General features: G+C 37.9%; 4 protein-coding genes across 4 annotated transcripts; all 4 read right to left on the bottom strand.

Annotated features, from left to right (window-relative positions):
* Nucleotides 1-1030: 1030 nt before the first annotated feature.
* cyba (cytochrome b-245, alpha polypeptide) lies at nucleotides 1031-4536 on the bottom strand. Its single transcript, XM_080885214.1, has 6 exons — nucleotides 4340-4536; nucleotides 4015-4084; nucleotides 2486-2560; nucleotides 2315-2398; nucleotides 2104-2185; nucleotides 1031-1696 (listed from the first exon to the last, which is right to left on the bottom strand). Exons 1-6 carry the CDS (start codon nucleotides 4395-4397, stop codon nucleotides 1505-1507), a joined length of 561 nt encoding a protein of 186 aa, XP_080741340.1. The 5' UTR covers nucleotides 4398-4536; the 3' UTR covers nucleotides 1031-1504.
* A 348-nt stretch (nucleotides 4537-4884) lies between these two features.
* mvda (mevalonate (diphospho) decarboxylase a) lies at nucleotides 4885-11088 on the bottom strand. Its single transcript, XM_080884196.1, has 10 exons — nucleotides 10252-11088; nucleotides 9958-10028; nucleotides 8675-8789; nucleotides 8434-8580; nucleotides 8114-8313; nucleotides 7917-7991; nucleotides 7581-7799; nucleotides 7061-7176; nucleotides 5846-5954; nucleotides 4885-5450 (listed from the first exon to the last, which is right to left on the bottom strand). The coding sequence occupies exons 1-10, from the start codon at nucleotides 10325-10327 to the stop codon at nucleotides 5370-5372; spliced, it is 1209 nt and encodes a 402-aa protein (XP_080740322.1). The 5' UTR covers nucleotides 10328-11088; the 3' UTR covers nucleotides 4885-5369.
* A 153-nt stretch (nucleotides 11089-11241) lies between these two features.
* pdcd5 (programmed cell death 5) lies at nucleotides 11242-14444 on the bottom strand. Its single transcript, XM_080884197.1, has 6 exons — nucleotides 14257-14444; nucleotides 13100-13137; nucleotides 12548-12609; nucleotides 12363-12454; nucleotides 11900-11971; nucleotides 11242-11813 (listed from the first exon to the last, which is right to left on the bottom strand). The coding sequence occupies exons 1-6, from the start codon at nucleotides 14320-14322 to the stop codon at nucleotides 11766-11768; spliced, it is 378 nt and encodes a 125-aa protein (XP_080740323.1). The 5' UTR covers nucleotides 14323-14444; the 3' UTR covers nucleotides 11242-11765.
* A 948-nt stretch (nucleotides 14445-15392) lies between these two features.
* uraha (urate (5-hydroxyiso-) hydrolase a) lies at nucleotides 15393-16514 on the bottom strand (the record flags this gene model as incomplete). Its single annotated transcript, XM_080885151.1, has 4 exons — nucleotides 15393-15482; nucleotides 15640-15775; nucleotides 15896-16035; nucleotides 16461-16514. 4 exons carry the CDS (start codon nucleotides 16512-16514, stop codon nucleotides 15393-15395), a joined length of 420 nt encoding a protein of 139 aa, XP_080741277.1.
* Nucleotides 16515-16849: the final 335 nt, after the last annotated feature.

Raw genomic sequence — 16849 nt, 5'->3', positions numbered from 1 at the left:
AGGAACAGGCACGCAATAAATTGTCAAACTAGCAAGACAGAGGATGGGAGAGCAAGATATATGTCTACTAGGGAATACACAACCCAAGCCATTAAAAGCCATGCAATTTAAATAACTTGCGCAATTAATGACGCTAGATTTATCGATAAATTATCAGAACTTGTAAAATGTGTTTATATGACCTACATCTGAATTTCATACGAGTTGAACTTATTTTGACATTTGTTAAGTTATGTGTTTCTATAGATTTTCCACACTTATTTCATTATTTAAAGAAAAATCATGAGCATTACAATTAAGATCAGTTGTTTTATAATTTCTTTTGAATGATTTGAAAAATAACAAATGAATCAACGAAACTGATTTCATAACTAGTCTTACTTTGCCTTTGGATCAACATCTAATGCAGCACAACTTCGTTTGTAGTTCTCTCGTTGAACAGGAGGTGGCAGAATTAACCTACTTTATAAACAAGACAAACAACTTTTCTAGCAGCATAAAGAACCCGTGAAAATATGAATCATATTGTCTTGATGATTATTTTAAAAATACAACATATACATTAAAAATGCTTTTAAATAGATCAAACACTGTACATTAGTGCTAGGCCCCAAACTAAAATGAAGAACAACTGTACCCATGGATTATCATCTGACAGTATGCATTATTCATAAGTAGATGCCTATTTATAGGGATAGCCAGCTGCCTGACAGGTCAGCTGTGACACACACACACACACACACACAAAAACATGAGGGGTAACAAAAGATATAATACAATACATAAACATGCAGAACTTGTCTGACAACCAGCACCTAAACCAAATGAATGATCCTAAGATTTTTTTTCCCTTTGTAAGCCAACAATTGATGGCAATATGACAAAAATGCAGAAGAAGAAAGAAACAGCTGAGACAAGAAAGGGAAATTCTGACATATTGAAATTGTGTACATTTGCAAAATGGGGAAGTTGCATTGCTTAAAATAATTTACCACAGAAACCTTGTAGAATAGAGATTTAAAGAATACGCCTACAACACATAATGAGTCAAAGGATAAAATGAGTTTATTTACAACACAGTGAAAATGCTAGCAAAAAGTTTAATAAATGGCTTAATGTCAGCCAGATACAGTCAAAAACAGCTGTTAAACAGCATTGGGATGAGCTGCTTTTTAAGAAATACGTAAAGGGTTAAAACACAGTGTAATTATTTTGGATGCAGAACAACTTAAAACAAATTGACAATATTTGTTAGCGGATGACACTTAGCAGCTACAGTGTTTACATTTATATTCTGTTGTCTGATTTTTCTTTCTTCATTGAACAAATTATTTCCTTCATTTTCTCCTCCCATTTTTCTTAGTTGAGTTGAGTTAAGGAGGTGTGTGTCTAACTTGTTGCCCGGTCAACAGAAACACTAAACTTCAGAAAAACGTTGTTCATCCAGAGTTACACAATCCAGTAAACTCCAACTGTAACTGGTTATGGACTGAAGCTATACTGCTTATTCATCATCAGTAACAGACATGGGGTTGTCATAGGCTGATTTTTCAAGGTCGCCTGCTTGTTTCCTGCGCATCTCTGGAGGAGGTCTTGGTGGTGGATTCTGAGGAGGATTCTTGATGCTCTGTGCAACTGGTTTTCGGGTCTCCTTCCGTGGAAGAATGGGCTCCCAATGCTCGCCTCGTATAGCGGCCTACAAAGCAAGAAGATGACAAATCAACAATGACTGGCTTGTGGATGATTAAGTTAAGCATGACTGAACGTTACTGTTCAAGTCTGAAAATTAGGAAGATTATTATTACTGGTCCTTTTCTTTGACACTCACAGTAGTTTAGAAAATATAAAAATAAACAGTGCAACCTCGAAAGCTTCCACAGAGATCCACAGAGGTGTTGAGGAATTCAGTCACACCCCTAACTGTTCAGATTTCATAACTACATCTTTCAACAGAGGTGCCAGTAACGAAACAACCTCTTCCTTGTTGCTATTTCCTTGTTTCCACTAACTGGCCAGTTCCTGCTTCAGTTAACAACTTTATCAAAAAGTTATTTAACTTGCTGGACAAAAGAAAAATAAATGCGTTAAAAGCTGCAAACTTACTGCAAGGTAGATGAGGCTGGCAATGCCAAGGCAGACACATCCGAGAACAGTGGCAAGCATAAAACCTCCAGGTACACAGATGCTGAGGGAAAAAAACAAAAACAAAGGAATTTGATGACAAAAGACAAAATAAACCAAGTCATAATTCTTGACTAATCGACAGTGATAGAAAGCTGTTTGGCAAAGATAGCAGCTGAGATAAGGAACTCACGCAGCATGTAAGAATGCCCTGACATAGTAGTTCCTGGTCAGTGGTCCAAAGGCTTTTACGCACACAGTGAAGCAGTACTGGCCTCTGAGAGAAATTAAGACACAACCATGAGCAACTTAGAACTTGTCCATTAAAGTCCATCACACATCCAAATGAATAGTGTTTGCTTACGTTCTCTCCACACTCGTGCCCTTGGCCCTCTTGCTTCTGGGATACTCAAGTAGACACACAAACACCCCAGCAGCACTAGTTATCTGTCAAGGTGTTTTCTTTAAAATAATGTTCTTTATTTACATGCAAAGTGTCACACAGACATAAAAACAGAAACAATATATCATCATCAGTAAACACAGTGCACTAAGTCAACAGGACCAAAAGAAGTCAGATAAGAATGCTCACTGAGATAAGTCTGAGAAGTGAAATTGAGATAAACACTGGTGATGCTGAGCGGTTCCGCAGGCAAAGACAATAATGAATGAGAGCATTGTTTCTAATACAAAAGAGAATATGTCCATTATTTCATAAGAATAGCTACTGGGGGGAAAAGAAAGTACTTTCCCATGTTGTATTTTTGCCATTAATGAATAAAAAGAAATAATGTTCTTGCATGTCAGTGTGAACATTGTTAAGCACAGCATCGGTTAAATCCATAATACTAGAACATTTGGTCAGGTTTGATGTTAACTTGCTGCATAATTGTGCTTAACATACTGTGTGATGCATCATATACATTTGACAGTTATTGTATTAATAACACTCATTCAACTGCTTGTCAATAAAAACACCAATTCAGTCACTAATGAGGCCGGAACAAAATGTCTTTTGACATATATTAATAACTTTAAATAAGCCTTAGAGAGAAAGAAAATTCACTGAGCTGCGAAAACACTTCCTGATGGAAAAGATAGGAGAGGAATGGCTGCACTGATTGAGCAACAATGCAATAGAAACTAAAATGACATGTTGTGCAGAGAAGGATCTCTGAGCACAAAATCTGTCAAAGAAAAAGCAAATGGTCGTCAGCAGCTTTAGACCACACGGGCTTCAATTTGTGCAGCTAAGAAAAGTAAACAGAGCACACAGTGGGCCCATGAGTGGACATGCATGGCTGGAAAAAACATATTGCCTGGTTGATTGGCGATGACTCTCTTTCTGCAGCATTTAGATGGTGGGGTCAAAATTTGGCACATCATTTAACGAATCGTTACTGTTTTAGTATAATTTGAATGTAACAGCAGAGTATTGTTGATGAGCATATGTGTCCCTGCATGGCTACAGTGTAATTGCTCATTTCACTTGGGCAGTGCACTACGCAGTCTCAGACTGGTTTCTTGAACTTAAAATGGCCTCCACAATCACCACACCTCAATCCAACAGAGCCTGTTTAAGATGTAGTGGAGGACAGATGAATCACATCATCTGTTCTATCACGTCAATACAGACCAGAAAGCTAAAGGCTCTAGTATTAGCTGTGTAGCCTATAATGTATTTACTTGTTATAAGTATGTCAGCTTCCTGTATGCAAACTGTAGCCTGAATACATACTTTATATCAGTTCTAATCGAGATTTTTGTGACGTAAATAACATCTGTACTTTATTTTAAGTTATTTAGCATATTATTATTTCTACAACACAGAAAAAGCTTAATAAGCCAAAAATCCAGACACAATTAAAAAATACAACTGAAAATAAAGGATACACTGCATAAGCAGCAAACTGCCACCCTCTGAACTGTCCAGCAACGCCTACGATTCCTCCTGTGAGGAGAACTGAAAGAAGAAAACAGGAAGATAAGATTAAAATTATACACTCCAGCAGACTGCACAAACAAAGAGATGGTAAACTGTGCTTTATTATGTTGTCAGAAACACTCTGTAAATGAGCTAGACAAGAGGCTAAAAGTATAATTCCCTTTGAAAATATTCTGTTTGAATTAAACCGCTCATGTAACCGAATAAGACAAGAAACACGCTAAATACCGCCCCCCTCCTTTCCCTCCATAATAATAAAGTTTTCATACTCACTTAGACCCGACGCCAAAGCCTGCTCATTAGCCCACATCGCCCACTCAATCTTCCCCATTATGTTAACCTAACAGCACCTCTGCAACCTCCTGGAGCTCCTCCGGCGTGGATTACCGACGGTGATAATAGTTTCTACAAGGAAGAAAATGTATTTACGAGATTTGAGGGGTGCAGGAGGGCAGGTCAGAGGGCGAGGCTTGTTCTGCCTTAGCCAATCTCCGTTTCAAGCGTCATGTCCGAAAAAAATGCAGCGCTACAGCGGAAGAGGAAGAACCGAAAACTCCTGGCAGGTAACACAAGGAAAAGAAAGACCGGCTTTATCCCAAGATATTCACACTGTGATTGTTGACTGTGGCGGTGATTGTTAGGTTACCGGAATTTGTAAAAGTTTAGTTTTTTTCCTTATCTATTATTTGCTGTCCTTTTTGCTGCTTCTGTACCAGAATTATGAGTCAATCTTTTAAAGTTCTGAGATTGAATAGAGAATTATTTTTTCATCTGGATGAGAATCGGATGATGACAAAAATCACAAACAACAAATGAAATCTTGACCAAAATATATTTTATTGTGTGCCATTGACATTGAATTGACATGAATTAAATATGCACTGTTGATCGGAAATGGTGATTAACAAGAAGAAACAAAAAACTGTACAGACAATGATTTGATCAGACAGGTCAGAGAACAATGGGTCAGCTCCAGTCTCCGGTCCGATCTGTATTTATGACTCAGTGCATTGCTCACTGCAAGAGTTTCCACTTATTTACTACCAGAGAGTCAAGGCAGTATCAGTGTTTATCTACCTACAGACACACAGAAATGATTAAAGCTATGAAAGAACACAAAGGAGTAATGATGATATGAAAAGAGACCAAACAGGACAGTTTAATATTTAAAGGGAGACGTATCATCTTCCGCTCTTGTGAGGAAGGTGTCTGGTATTGCTGCGATAAAAGTTGTATGCAACTAAGTCACATCGGCTTTCCTGTTGCTCAGTAGAACTCGCTCCTTTAGGGCTGCAGGAGGAAATCACATTGTTTTCTTGGGAAAACCATCAGATAAAAGCAGGTGCTGAGTAGGATCCTCTACAACACGCGGGCCTGGTCCAGCCTTGAAGACAATACAAGAAGATGAAACAACAGATTAATTATGTGTGTCTGAGTGTTCACAGCTTCAAAATTATACAATTATTCTTTCCACTTGGAAACGTTAGCTTTTCAAATGAAGCACTCACTGGTCAAAGGTTCAGATAACTGTCATGGTCTTTCAGTGCCCTAGTTAAATGGACCAATGCAAGACTATGTTTCATAACAGCATGTTGAAAGGTATTGCATAGACACATCTGAACCTTCTTGCAATCCTACAGCAGACACATCACTGCAGTTTTGTGCAGCATAGATGGATCATTTAAATCTAAAACCTCTGTATCTTTCAGCTGCTGTTTAAAGTAAGCCTATAATACAAAGTTGGAGTAATTGCTTGTGTGGATAAATATGAGTGAATACCTTAGTACTAATTATGTAGTTTATTCCCTTTGGCATGGGTTCCAGACCAATACCTTGCTTCAGCTCCTCAGAAAGAGAAGCACAGTTGACTGGAAGACCCTTAATAAAGCTGCAGAGAGGAAAGAAGCACTCAGTGACACATTTTAAAAAGGACTGAAGGCCAATACACCTTAATAAGCAAAAATACAAGTCTACCATTTGTTCTAAAACATTATTCAACATTAAGATGCAACATTAAGTCCTCTGTGGAAGTCCATTTAGCAGCATTTGCAGGTTCAGGTCTTCATAGACATTTCAGATTTATTCTTCTAGGCAGGTTTTTTCTAGCTCAGGCTATTTCTGTGTTTTCAGGTTGTGTGCAATTTGAAGCAGGTTATCTTCATGTTCCCTTTCTGAAATCTTTACATCCCTGCGTCTTCATGTCCCTTCTGTGGAGAAAGACCCCAATAGTATGCAAGCATCCTGATTCACTTGCCTTCAGCAAGATAATAAGCAGTGCCTGGTATTAGTCAGAAATAGTGGTCTGCTCAGGGAGTTAAGTGTGTGGATCATTTGACCAGTAAGTTGGCTGTCTTTCCAACAGGTTTTCACAACAACTTGAGGACCTCTGAGGTTCAGTCAGAGCAGACCTTTCTTGCTTGATCACTTATTTTGGTTGGATGGCAAGGTAACTTCTGGTAAATATCTTCTAGAGATGTTAATCTACTGAGTACAATGCACTTTTGGGAACACTCAAAACCTCAGAAATGGTGTTCTTGACCAGTTTTGTGGGCAGTTTTTACAGAGTTTCCTGGACTTTGGGCCTTAATACAATATGATTTGTTAGACTTTCTTTACAGGCACATGCCTTGGTAAGCTGTGCTCAAATCATTTAGGTTTCCACAGTTATGTTGTAGACACGTGTCAAAAATAATTAAAGCAAACAGGATGCACCTGATCAAAATGTTGAATGCAACAGCAAAGGGTTTAAACACCTTGGTAAGAACTGATTTCAGTTCTTGATTTTTAACAAACCAAAACAAGTTTCACTTTCACAAATTTCAGAGTAGGTTAATGGGCAAAAGGCCTGCTTTATCAGCTTTAGATTACACGAAAAGACCTAATACTTTCCACTGTATATATCTATATATATGCATTTAAATGTTGATTTTTCAGGATTAATTAATTGCTATAGACGGATTTTAAAGGGAATGAGCTTAACATCCTTCAACTTACTCTGCTCTGTTGGTTTCTGGGGGAAAGAAATATTGAACCATGTGCACAAACTCAGGAACGTGCTGCTGTAAAGTGAAGATCACAGCATTGGGCCCTGCATCAAAAGTGTAGGCTACCTATAAAGATAATAAACAGAATGTGACTATTGCAGAAAAAATGAGATTTTCCTGTCTCCAGTTTAAAACCATCACACATCTTTCACATCTTCTTTACGGCATCATAAAAAAATGCATTATTTTAACACATGAGGAAATTAAGTTTTCTTTATTTCATTGAAAGCATGGCATGGTGTTGAGTGATGGACTGGCAACATGTCCACTGTTAAACTAAACTCTCGCCCTATATCAGCTGGGACAGGCACCTGTGACCCCAAGTTGGATGAGTGGTTAAGAAAAATCAATTTCATGGAAAAACAATAAAATAAAATGTAAATAAGGGAATGGAAATACAAATATGTATAAATAAATAAAGTCCAGTGCCCAGATATTTCTCCCATAATGTCACTGTAAAAGCTGCTCACCCTCGTCTCCCCGTAATGCTTGTTGTAACGATGGACCAAACTGATGATCTGCTGCGAAACATGATTGAGGTAGAAGATAGGGGGGTACGTGTCGAGGCAGGTGGCATGAAACTGGTTACTATCCTTCATGGTTAGTTCAGCAAATGCTGCAAAGTCCTTTTTTCGTATTGCTTCAGTCATCTCTACCATCCGGCCTGGGACAACAGATTCAGCGCGGTGCTAACACAGGCACAGGTATGACAGTCAGACATGTGTTGTATTAGTGAGCTGGGTTTAAATAAAGTGCCAATCAATATACATTAAAATTCTGACATTTGCAGTATAAGGTGAACACACCTTTAATAGGCAGCTTGTTTTTACACTGGTTTGCATTCCAGAGGTGCTGCCAACTGGCTTCCGCTCTGCACTGGCCTGTGACAGAAGTGCATCAAATTGATGTAACTTTTGCATTCCTGCATTTGTAAAAGCGCAAATTCATCAGTATTATTTTCACTTATTTAGTGTCACTCTTCTATACCCACAATCAGACCTACCACTAGTACAAGGATTCTGAGCTCAGGCCAGTGAGTCTCTGGCTCCACCTGCTGGGCTAAACTGTCCTTCCCATCCTCTTTGTTTCCCATGATCCACTGGACGAAACCTCCATACATGCTCCGGCATGCGCTGCCAGAGCCTTGACGAGCAATCCCAGACAACTCTCCTTCTACTCCAAACACCCGAGCCAGAGAGTAAACTGTGCCACAGAACAGTCAAAAAAAACAAAGACACTGGGACTAAGTGAAGCAATATCAACTATAAGAAAGATGGAGAAGGAGATGTTAGCAAAAGTGAATTATAGCACAGACAAGCTCACCCAGGCAAGCAAATCCAGCTGCTGAAGAGGCGAGTCCAGCAGCAGTGGGGAAGTTGTTAACTGAGCAAATGTGGACTTTGTGTGACAAACTAGCTGAATCCACGCCAGAGTCTCCATCATTACGCCTCTTCCGTGCCAATCGTCGAACTAAACATAAAGAAAAAAGAAAGAAAACTACATTGTAGTATGCACTCCTTTCTGTCTGCTCTATGATTTTACAAATATAATGCACAACACTCACTCTCTCTCAGACAGGACTGCAGTCTGGGATGGGTTATGTCCTCCTCTTTACCGTTGAGCCATATTCGATCCTCCTGAAATGATCTGCTGGTTGCAACTGTAGTGGTTGTTTTCAGCTAAGCAGAAGAAGAAAGGAAGGTACGTCGGTATCAAGCTGCATTTACAGTGGTGTGCAAAAATCTTGAACCATCCCTCATTTTTTTCTATTATGTTTCCAAGAACCAGACCTTTTTGTAGTTTTTTAAGAGTGCTCGAGAGCAATAGTTCTCCAGGCATTCTGAAGTTCTTTCAAAGTTTTACTTTGGACATTGGATGCTTTTATACACATTTTTAGTCCAGTCCTTGTACCTAACCACTTATAGAGGGATCTGTTTTTGTTTATTAAGCCACTTAAAACTGATTTATCAATCACTCAAGCATAAAAAGGCACCTGACTCAAGGGATGAACCAGTGTTATGTCCATACATAACAGACCAATTAGCCAAACCAATTTTAAATTGTATCTTTAAGAACTTTGTTACTTCAGCCATTCCAAAACATTTCGTGATTTCTTTAGGTAAAGCTACATAAAATATAAAAATGTATTTTTGCACCAATAAGATGATTCCCAAAGCGTTATTTGCCAAAAGCATGTCTCATCATGGGTGTGCAGTGTGTTCTTCAAAAAGGACCAAAGAACTGACAGATCTTTACAGAGAACAGAACAAAAAAGCAGCAAACATGCAAAGAAGAGCAAAAGAGAAACTAGAGAAATAATGGTGCTGTATGTAGTAGTGTATGTTATTACTAATATAACATAATATCCAACTTGAAGCCCGGAGACATGTGAAAAGCACAAAACACAGTGTATGTCTGTGTATCCCAGTTTCAAGGGACAGTGCAAAAGTGATGCCAATCGTCTGTAATCTGAGTAACAGAGAATTTCTTCCAGATTGTCACAATACTTTTCCCCCCAATATTCATTTAGTAGAATATCTAATAGACGTGAACAGGTAAAGTTTAATATAACTGTGTTCACACTGCAAATACTAAAACAGCAGGTAAATATTTAAAGTTTGTCTAGCAATCCTAATTGAGACTAACAGTAATGTTATGACATAATATTCTCTTAACAGTCTATTTTATAGAGACTTTGGCTCCATTCAGTGAACTCTTACTGCCACAGCAGCAGTTTATTCTGCAGCTCTCGACAGGGAAACACGACGAAATGAGAAAACATAGAGAAAGAGTGTTTTTTTTTTTACAGACACAGGCTTCGTGAGGATTTCGTTTTAATTAACATACCTGGTCTTGATGCAATGTGACGCTCAACGATGAGTTAATGGGTAGAATTATGTCTTCATTTCTCTTGCCCCCTGAAAAGTAAGAAGGCTTTAACACGGAGTCCTCAACCGAGGTGTCATCAGCCTGATATTAGGATAAAATATAAATAGACTCGAGAGTAATTCAGACCTTTAATAGCCAATATTCAGTCAGACATTAACACACAGGCACTGTCGATTCAGTTTTACTTGAGTCCAAATGATACAACCGTAACAAAACAATGCTAACTCAAACACAAGTCCAGGTGATACTTACAGTATTTAATGACAGCTATATTCACTGGAGCGGTACATGTAACTATATGTGGCTGCTCAGTTCTGTCCTCCGGCATGGCTCTGCATATACACTAATAAAAAGACTACCTGAATATTTTTTAAAACACTGTACAACCCTCTCCCCGAGTTTAGCACTCTCAGCGTGGCTGCCTGCACCTTACTGTAGCGTTTCCTAGCAGACTCACCGGATTGGTTAGTGATGAACATGTGACTAACCCGAGCACCAATCAGAGTCGGGCTGAGTGTACTGAACTCTAAATAGCCAATAAGAAATCATCTGACCACGGTCGTGTGAAAATGAGGCAAGCGTAAGACCAACCCAGACCCCTGTCGTCGGTGTTAGGGTTTATTCAAGTCAACGCAATTTTGAATTATAAACGCAATATGAATTAAAAATCTTAATAAGTGCTCAGGCAGGAAATGACTATTGTGAATTAGAGATAAGCTGCAGGATTTAGTGCTGAAAAGGTACTCGGTTATTGTATTTGACATGTAATGAACAACTGAGGTACATTAAATGCTTTCTTATACTGTACATCATTATTGGTACTGACCCCGATAAAAACAGTTCTGTCAGTATGGTGACTACAGTGATTTCGGACAGACTTTTATAGAGATAATAAAGTATATTAATATAAAACAAATTTCCTCATTTTGCATTTTATTTCAAAAGTTGTTGGATACATTTGGCAGTCTGTTAACTCCTGCTTCTGAATTGAATGTCAAAATGTGAACTTATTTATAAAGCAAAAAGTCCAGAGTCAATTATCCACCTCCATAGACTGACAGTCTACCTTTGTATGGTGGGGACGTTACTGTGTATTGATGTTGTGATATTTGATGTTCAAGTCAGTGGAATACAATTTGTGTTTAATTCTAAATGGAAACTTAAAAAAAAAAAAGAAAGATTTAACACTCATTTAAATGGTGAAGGACAATTTTAGAAACAGTCCACTAATAAGGAAAAACATTTCAATTTAAGGCTCATTTAATTATATGTGAACCCTCAAGGTACACATCAGCAACAAGAATCCTAGAATAACAGCTAATGGGATAGTAGCCTAGATGGAAATTAAAGAGTAGACCCACATAAAATGCATTAACATCAGTATCATCTGCATTTTAACTAGTTTCTAATGTTTGAAGAAAATGCATGAACCGTGGTGAAAATAAAGGAAACTACTGAGATGGACTAGGAGAGTCAAACAGTGCCATGAGCTGTCAGATAAGCAGTAAACATTTGTAGCATCTAGATTGAAGAGTTTACAAAATAAAATGTTAATTGACATTGTGTTCAACAATCCCACCAAATGCTGCAATATCAAAGTCCTTGTTTTCCATCTTGGTTGGTAGTTTCCAAAGACACACAGAAGCTAGTGTGGCATCTCAGGGTTCAGCTAACAGGAACACACTAGTCAGCGATCCTGTCAGAGTCCCAGCAAAGCATGTCAACTACTCTGATTTGGTTGCTCATTCCAGAGCTCCTGTTGAAAGTTAATAGTCGTCCTCATCATCCGAGTCCATCACCCTCCGTCTGTTGAACTGTCAAGTAGAGTGTATTAGAAATGTAATACATATAAATTACAGGAAAAAAAATCAAATGTATGTGACATTTCAGAGAAACTTACTGTAACGGTTGTCTTTTTTTCTGTTTGTTGACTGACTTTTTCTAGGATCTCGATCAAGCCTGATTCTGTAATCTGACAAAAGTGGAAATGAGTTTATTCAATATGTTTTGCTAGAAGCATTCAAAGTTAAAGTCATTTGAGGAAAAAAAGAGTTTTGAGAGGAATGCATAGTGAAAAACTACATACACTCTTGCTGCTTAAATGAACTTAAATGATCGTCAGTCGTGTGACCACCTCTGAAAGCAGAAGTTTGGCACTTTGCTGGCACCATGCAGGCACCTTGCAGTTGAGTTAACTGCAAACTCCACTGTACACGGAAATATTATAGTGCTAAATCTGCCTGGCAACTATAGCTTGGCTGAAGGTGGTTTTACAAGATACTGAATGGTGGGGTGTATTTAGTTTTTCATAGGATCGCAGAGAGTGCTGTGAAAACTTTTTCCCCATGTCTGTACTTTCTTACCTTTCCTCCCAGCTTTCCAAAACGAGCCATTTGAATGAGATAGTTTTCAACTGCATTTGCCTTTTCTGGCTTCACCAAGGCAAGATTGCTCACTAAAAAATAAAATACAATGAGACAGCACTATTAATTTCCAAAGAGGAGTTTTATTAGGATGAAGGATATACAGTATATGAAACCACACTTACATCTCGCACGGGCAGACTGGTCTAGAACTTGAGCCAATATGGAGTTCCTCATATCTGTTTCTCTGTAATTAGAAAACAATTACATTGGTCAACTGAGACCAACTAAAAGAAAACAAAAAGATACTGCATTTATATAGAAGTTAAGCAGTAAGAATACCAGGTTGGTCAGCTACACTGAGAGTTTAGATATTACATATATGTCAAAAACTTTCAGTGCTGGCTCACAGCGGCTCATCTAATTGTTGGGGTTTCTCCGTATTAATGTAATGGGTCTATACCTTACAATAATAAGCACCTTGAGGTGACTGTTGTTGTAATTTGGCACTATATAAATAAGACTGAGTTAAATAGGAAAAAATATATTCAACTGAAGGTATATATACACATTTCTGCTGTATGGAAATATTTTAGTTCAGTTACAAAAAAAGTGCAATACTTAAGGCATATAACAGTTAGTCTTTAAAAAAAACAGTCCTTTATGCAAGTACAAGTACTATAAACAGGAAAAATTCAGCTAAAGTAGTTTCTTTTTTGATCAATTACACATCGTACCTTTGTTTGGCCTCCTCTGCTTGCTGATTATTACCTTCCTGGAAGTATACAGGACAGCACCATTAAATACAGATTTTATTTATACATTCAGCTAACTGGTAGACATTTTATTTTATTCCATCCACCAATCAAACAGTACTTTAATGTTGGTAATGGTGAAAATTTGATAAAGTAACTTATTCGCTGTTATTTTCAGGTCTGACGATACAAGAAGGACCATGAGAGCAATCTCTTCGGTTATGTTTTCAAGTTTCTTCGTTTTGTTTTTAAAAATTCTATATTTTACTTAAACCAGTATAGCAAAGTATACCATAATGGCTTATCTTTAATCGAGTTTGTAAATTTGTTGCTTTGGATATTTTTTTAATGGTAGGTACTCTAGAAAATGAATTGAAGTCCAGTATGTTCTCTATTTTGTAACAAATAAAGTTAGACTACTGTCAACAAACAAACAAAACTCATATGACAGATTTATATATAGGCACATTCAGTGAAAAGTTCCAATTACAGTCTTCTTGAGGTAAGTTGGATATCATCAATGAGATTTAAAACCCACTGATCACTGTATTTTTTGAGGTCACAAAAAGACATAAAATAGAAATTTATGAGTGTCAAATATTTTCAAAAACAATGACAGAAACCCAGACACGTGAGGACTCTCTAATCACTGCACTGCATGTGAATTAGTATAAATACTTATTTCTGACATATGGTAATGTATTAGACTATTGACAGTTCACCAAACACGTCAGAAATTGCTGCCGCTTACTCACATGCTGTGCTAATGTCAAAGTTTAGATAAACACACACACACAAATTATCTGTAGAAAGGAGGAAGCATAACGACCACTCCATCAGTAGCAAGTCTAAAAATTTGTTCAATTTTGTTCCAACAAGCCAGCGCTTTGATTTTCAGAGGGGTAAGCGCTGACTGATACAAAGCTAGCACTATGGTGATGTTAACACATCTAGATGAGGAAGCAAATATCATCTGCACCAAACATGAGGCTCATTAAGTTAGCTGTGTATATCCCTTAAGTTAGAGTTAAGTGGTGGTTTGTTTTTGTTTTAGCTACACTAGCTAGCAGTATACTGAACTCAGCATCTCCATATAAGGCGGGTGAAACCATGCTTTCCGGTGCCTATTCGGTTCTTACCCCTTGCTTTGCCTGTAGCTCCGCCATTCTTTGCCGCCTAATCGCCTCTAATTCTTCGTCTGCCATTTTTTATAACCGCAATATTGACCTAAAAGTCAAAACTGGGATGGTGTATCGCAATAAAATTCCCACTAAACTGCTATCACAGGCTAGGCCCAGCCTAACTGAAGGAAGGATAATCGACGTCAGAAAAACAGATCCGACAGGCTCGATCAATCAATGAGAGAGTCAGGCTCACTCAGTCGTGCACTGTATCATTATGCCTCTGAAGTTATATATTTTATTCTCCCAAGTCTTAATAATAATAATAATAATAATGGATTGGATTTATATAGCGCTTTTCAAGGCACCCAAAGTGCTTTACAATGCCACTATTCATTCACATTCACACACTGGTGGAAGCAGCTACGGTTGTAGCCACAGCTGCCCTGGGGCAGACTGACAGGAGCGAGGCTGCCATATCGCGCCATCGGCCCCTCTGGCCAACACCAGTAGGCGGTAGGGTAAAGTGTCTTGGCAATCATTATAACATTTTTTCCCAGGAAGTCCGTTTGATTTTTCTCCAAAATATAAGGTTAGGGTAGCGCTGTGGCCAAAGTTACCACCAATAATTACTTATACCTCATAGGGGTAATACTGAAAGAAGGATCTCTAACTGGAAATATGAAAAATCTTAACTTTATCCTACAGCGATTTGTATGGTTCTTGTGATGATATACTCTCAGGTTTCACAGGACCTGGAGGGGTTTCTTGAAGGTTACTGTCTTTTTAAAGGCAGTGCACATGTAACACAATTGATCAATCAATATGTTTCAATTTGTATCACATACAGAAACTGGTGATTTAGACAGATGTATTATTTGATCGTTTAGACCTTACACATCTTAAAATAACAGCTTACAATAATTGATATGGTAGACTAAAGTACAGCATATATTAATAAGTTTTTTAATTTGTTTTTTTAAAGAAAGAAAATATGGTATTGTGGCACTATTACAACAAAAAGAATAATTGAAATGGAGTATTGTGCCTTGTCAATATGTCCAATATGTGTGACAGTTCATTCAGTGCCATCATGTGATGTGTCAAACAGCTGACAGGTGGAGTAATCTCAGGAGGTTCCTCTTGCTTGATATCTAGCTCCCTCTGTATGTACTGTAAGAGAAACGACTCAGAAGCAGAGGGATATGGTACTTTTGCCCAGGGTCATTTATGGTGAAGACAATCTTCAAGAAGAAAAACAGAAAGATTACAGAGATAAGATTAATATTCAAGCCCATACAAATGGTTTAAATTGGACACAAATTTACCGATTTAGTCTCAAAAATTGTGATGACACCACAAGTAAATCGTGAGATATCAACAGTTTTAGCATTTCCTCACCTCAACATACGGGTAAAAGCAGGTCTCTCCCATACTCGCCCAATACTGAGCCGTCTCAAAATGCATTTTGTACACACCAGATTTAAATGATTGTTTTGCGATAAGTCCAGGGCAACGTCCATCATCATTAGTGGTCCTGTTCAAAAAGCATAAGATCGAAGAGCTTTGCACAAAGACATCAACTTTTACAGCAGTCTTTGAGATTTTCAACTAATTATAGGTTTCTTGGTGATGCTTTTTTTTTCCAGGTTCTTACCCGGTGGTGATTAAATTCCAGGTGTTTGTGGAGGGGTCTTGTTGATAAAGGCTGAGGGCCATATTTGACCCGGGGACACCCATTGCAGTGTTCAGCACATGTGTGGTCAGAGGACTAGGTGATTCTGACATTGCTGTGAGCTACAGACCGAAGACATAGGACTTTAAACAGAGCAGCTTAATATGGAGGAATCACATTAAAATAGTAATATTAAGATGAAACTATATCCACACATTTGCATCTTACAAATGAGATACTGGTGCTGGTGTAGTTTTCTTAAAGCACCAGTGAGTTCTTGCAATGTTAAACTATCTTTGGCACTTTAAAGATTTTAGACAGCAACCACAGCAGAACCCTTGGTTTAAATTTGCCACAAGACTGTGTTCAATAATTAAAAATAGCATATTTTGTTATATTTGATATTGAACTGTTAACTAAAACTAATGTCACCTCAGCCATAAGTTATAGTACATAACAACCTATCGACTATATAATGCTGTTTCACTTTATTTTAAAATCACAAATCTTCAGTTTTATCATGTATTTCTTAAAATGTTACACTTACCTTATTATCAGGCAAAATCTGACTCTTCAGTTGCTGCAGCCTGGAAGTGCTCATGAGCACTGAGGAATAAAAATTCTGGGTTTGCAGCTTTTTACTGAGTAATGTAATTTTATGGTGTAACAGCTTCAGATCTTTATTACAAAACCCCCACAAAGTTCTGAACACTGTCCTCTTCAGTATGACATTCAGTTCACATGTGCTTATCTTTTTGTCAACAGCACGCTAGTTATGCAAGAGCTCCTTTTGTCACACTTCGTTTTCAGCACTTTGAACTTGGATGATTAAAGTTGCTTCCTCTGGGGCCGAGCAGATTAGCACAGTAAATGGCATTAAAAGTAACAAAGTTGCATTCTCACATCTTCCCCCTGCTTGAATTTCACAAAAGAATA

This window comes from Rhamphochromis sp. 'chilingali' (assembly GCF_963969265.1).
Source record: "Rhamphochromis sp. 'chilingali' genome assembly, chromosome: 6".
NCBI lineage: Eukaryota > Metazoa > Chordata > Actinopteri > Cichliformes > Cichlidae > Rhamphochromis > Rhamphochromis sp. 'chilingali'.
This window is presented reverse-complemented; position numbering and strand designations above follow the sequence as displayed.

Excerpts from the sequence above, each read along its gene's own strand:
- pdcd5 (XM_080884197.1), bottom strand. The coding sequence starts at position 14,322 with ATGGCAGACGAAGAATTAGAGGCGATTAGGCGGCAAAGAATGGCGGAG. Across the intron at positions 13,138-14,256 it reads AGCTACAGGCAAAGCAAGGG|GAAGGTAATAATCAGCAAGC; the intron begins GTAAGAACCGAA and ends GTATACTTCCAG. Across the intron at positions 11,972-12,362 it reads TTGGAAAGCTGGGAGGAAAG|ATTACAGAATCAGGCTTGAT; the intron begins GTAAGAAAGTAC and ends CACTTTTGTCAG.
- cyba (XM_080885214.1), bottom strand. The coding sequence starts at position 4,397 with ATGGGGAAGATTGAGTGGGCGATGTGGGCTAATGAGCAGGCTTTGGCG. Across the intron at positions 4,085-4,339 it reads GGCTTTGGCGTCGGGTCTAA|TTCTCCTCACAGGAGGAATC; the intron begins GTGAGTATGAAA and ends TTCTTCTTTCAG. Across the intron at positions 2,186-2,314 it reads AGGGCATTCTTACATGCTGC|CATCTGTGTACCTGGAGGTT; the intron begins GTGAGTTCCTTA and ends TTTTTCCCTCAG.
- mvda (XM_080884196.1), bottom strand. The coding sequence starts at position 10,327 with ATGCCGGAGGACAGAACTGAGCAGCCACATATAGTTACATGTACCGCT. Across the intron at positions 7,800-7,916 it reads AAACAAGCTGCCTATTAAAG|CACCGCGCTGAATCTGTTGT; the intron begins GTGTGTTCACCT and ends TGCCTGTGTTAG. Across the intron at positions 7,177-7,580 it reads AGCATTACGGGGAGACGAGG|GTAGCCTACACTTTTGATGC; the intron begins GTGAGCAGCTTT and ends TTATCTTTATAG.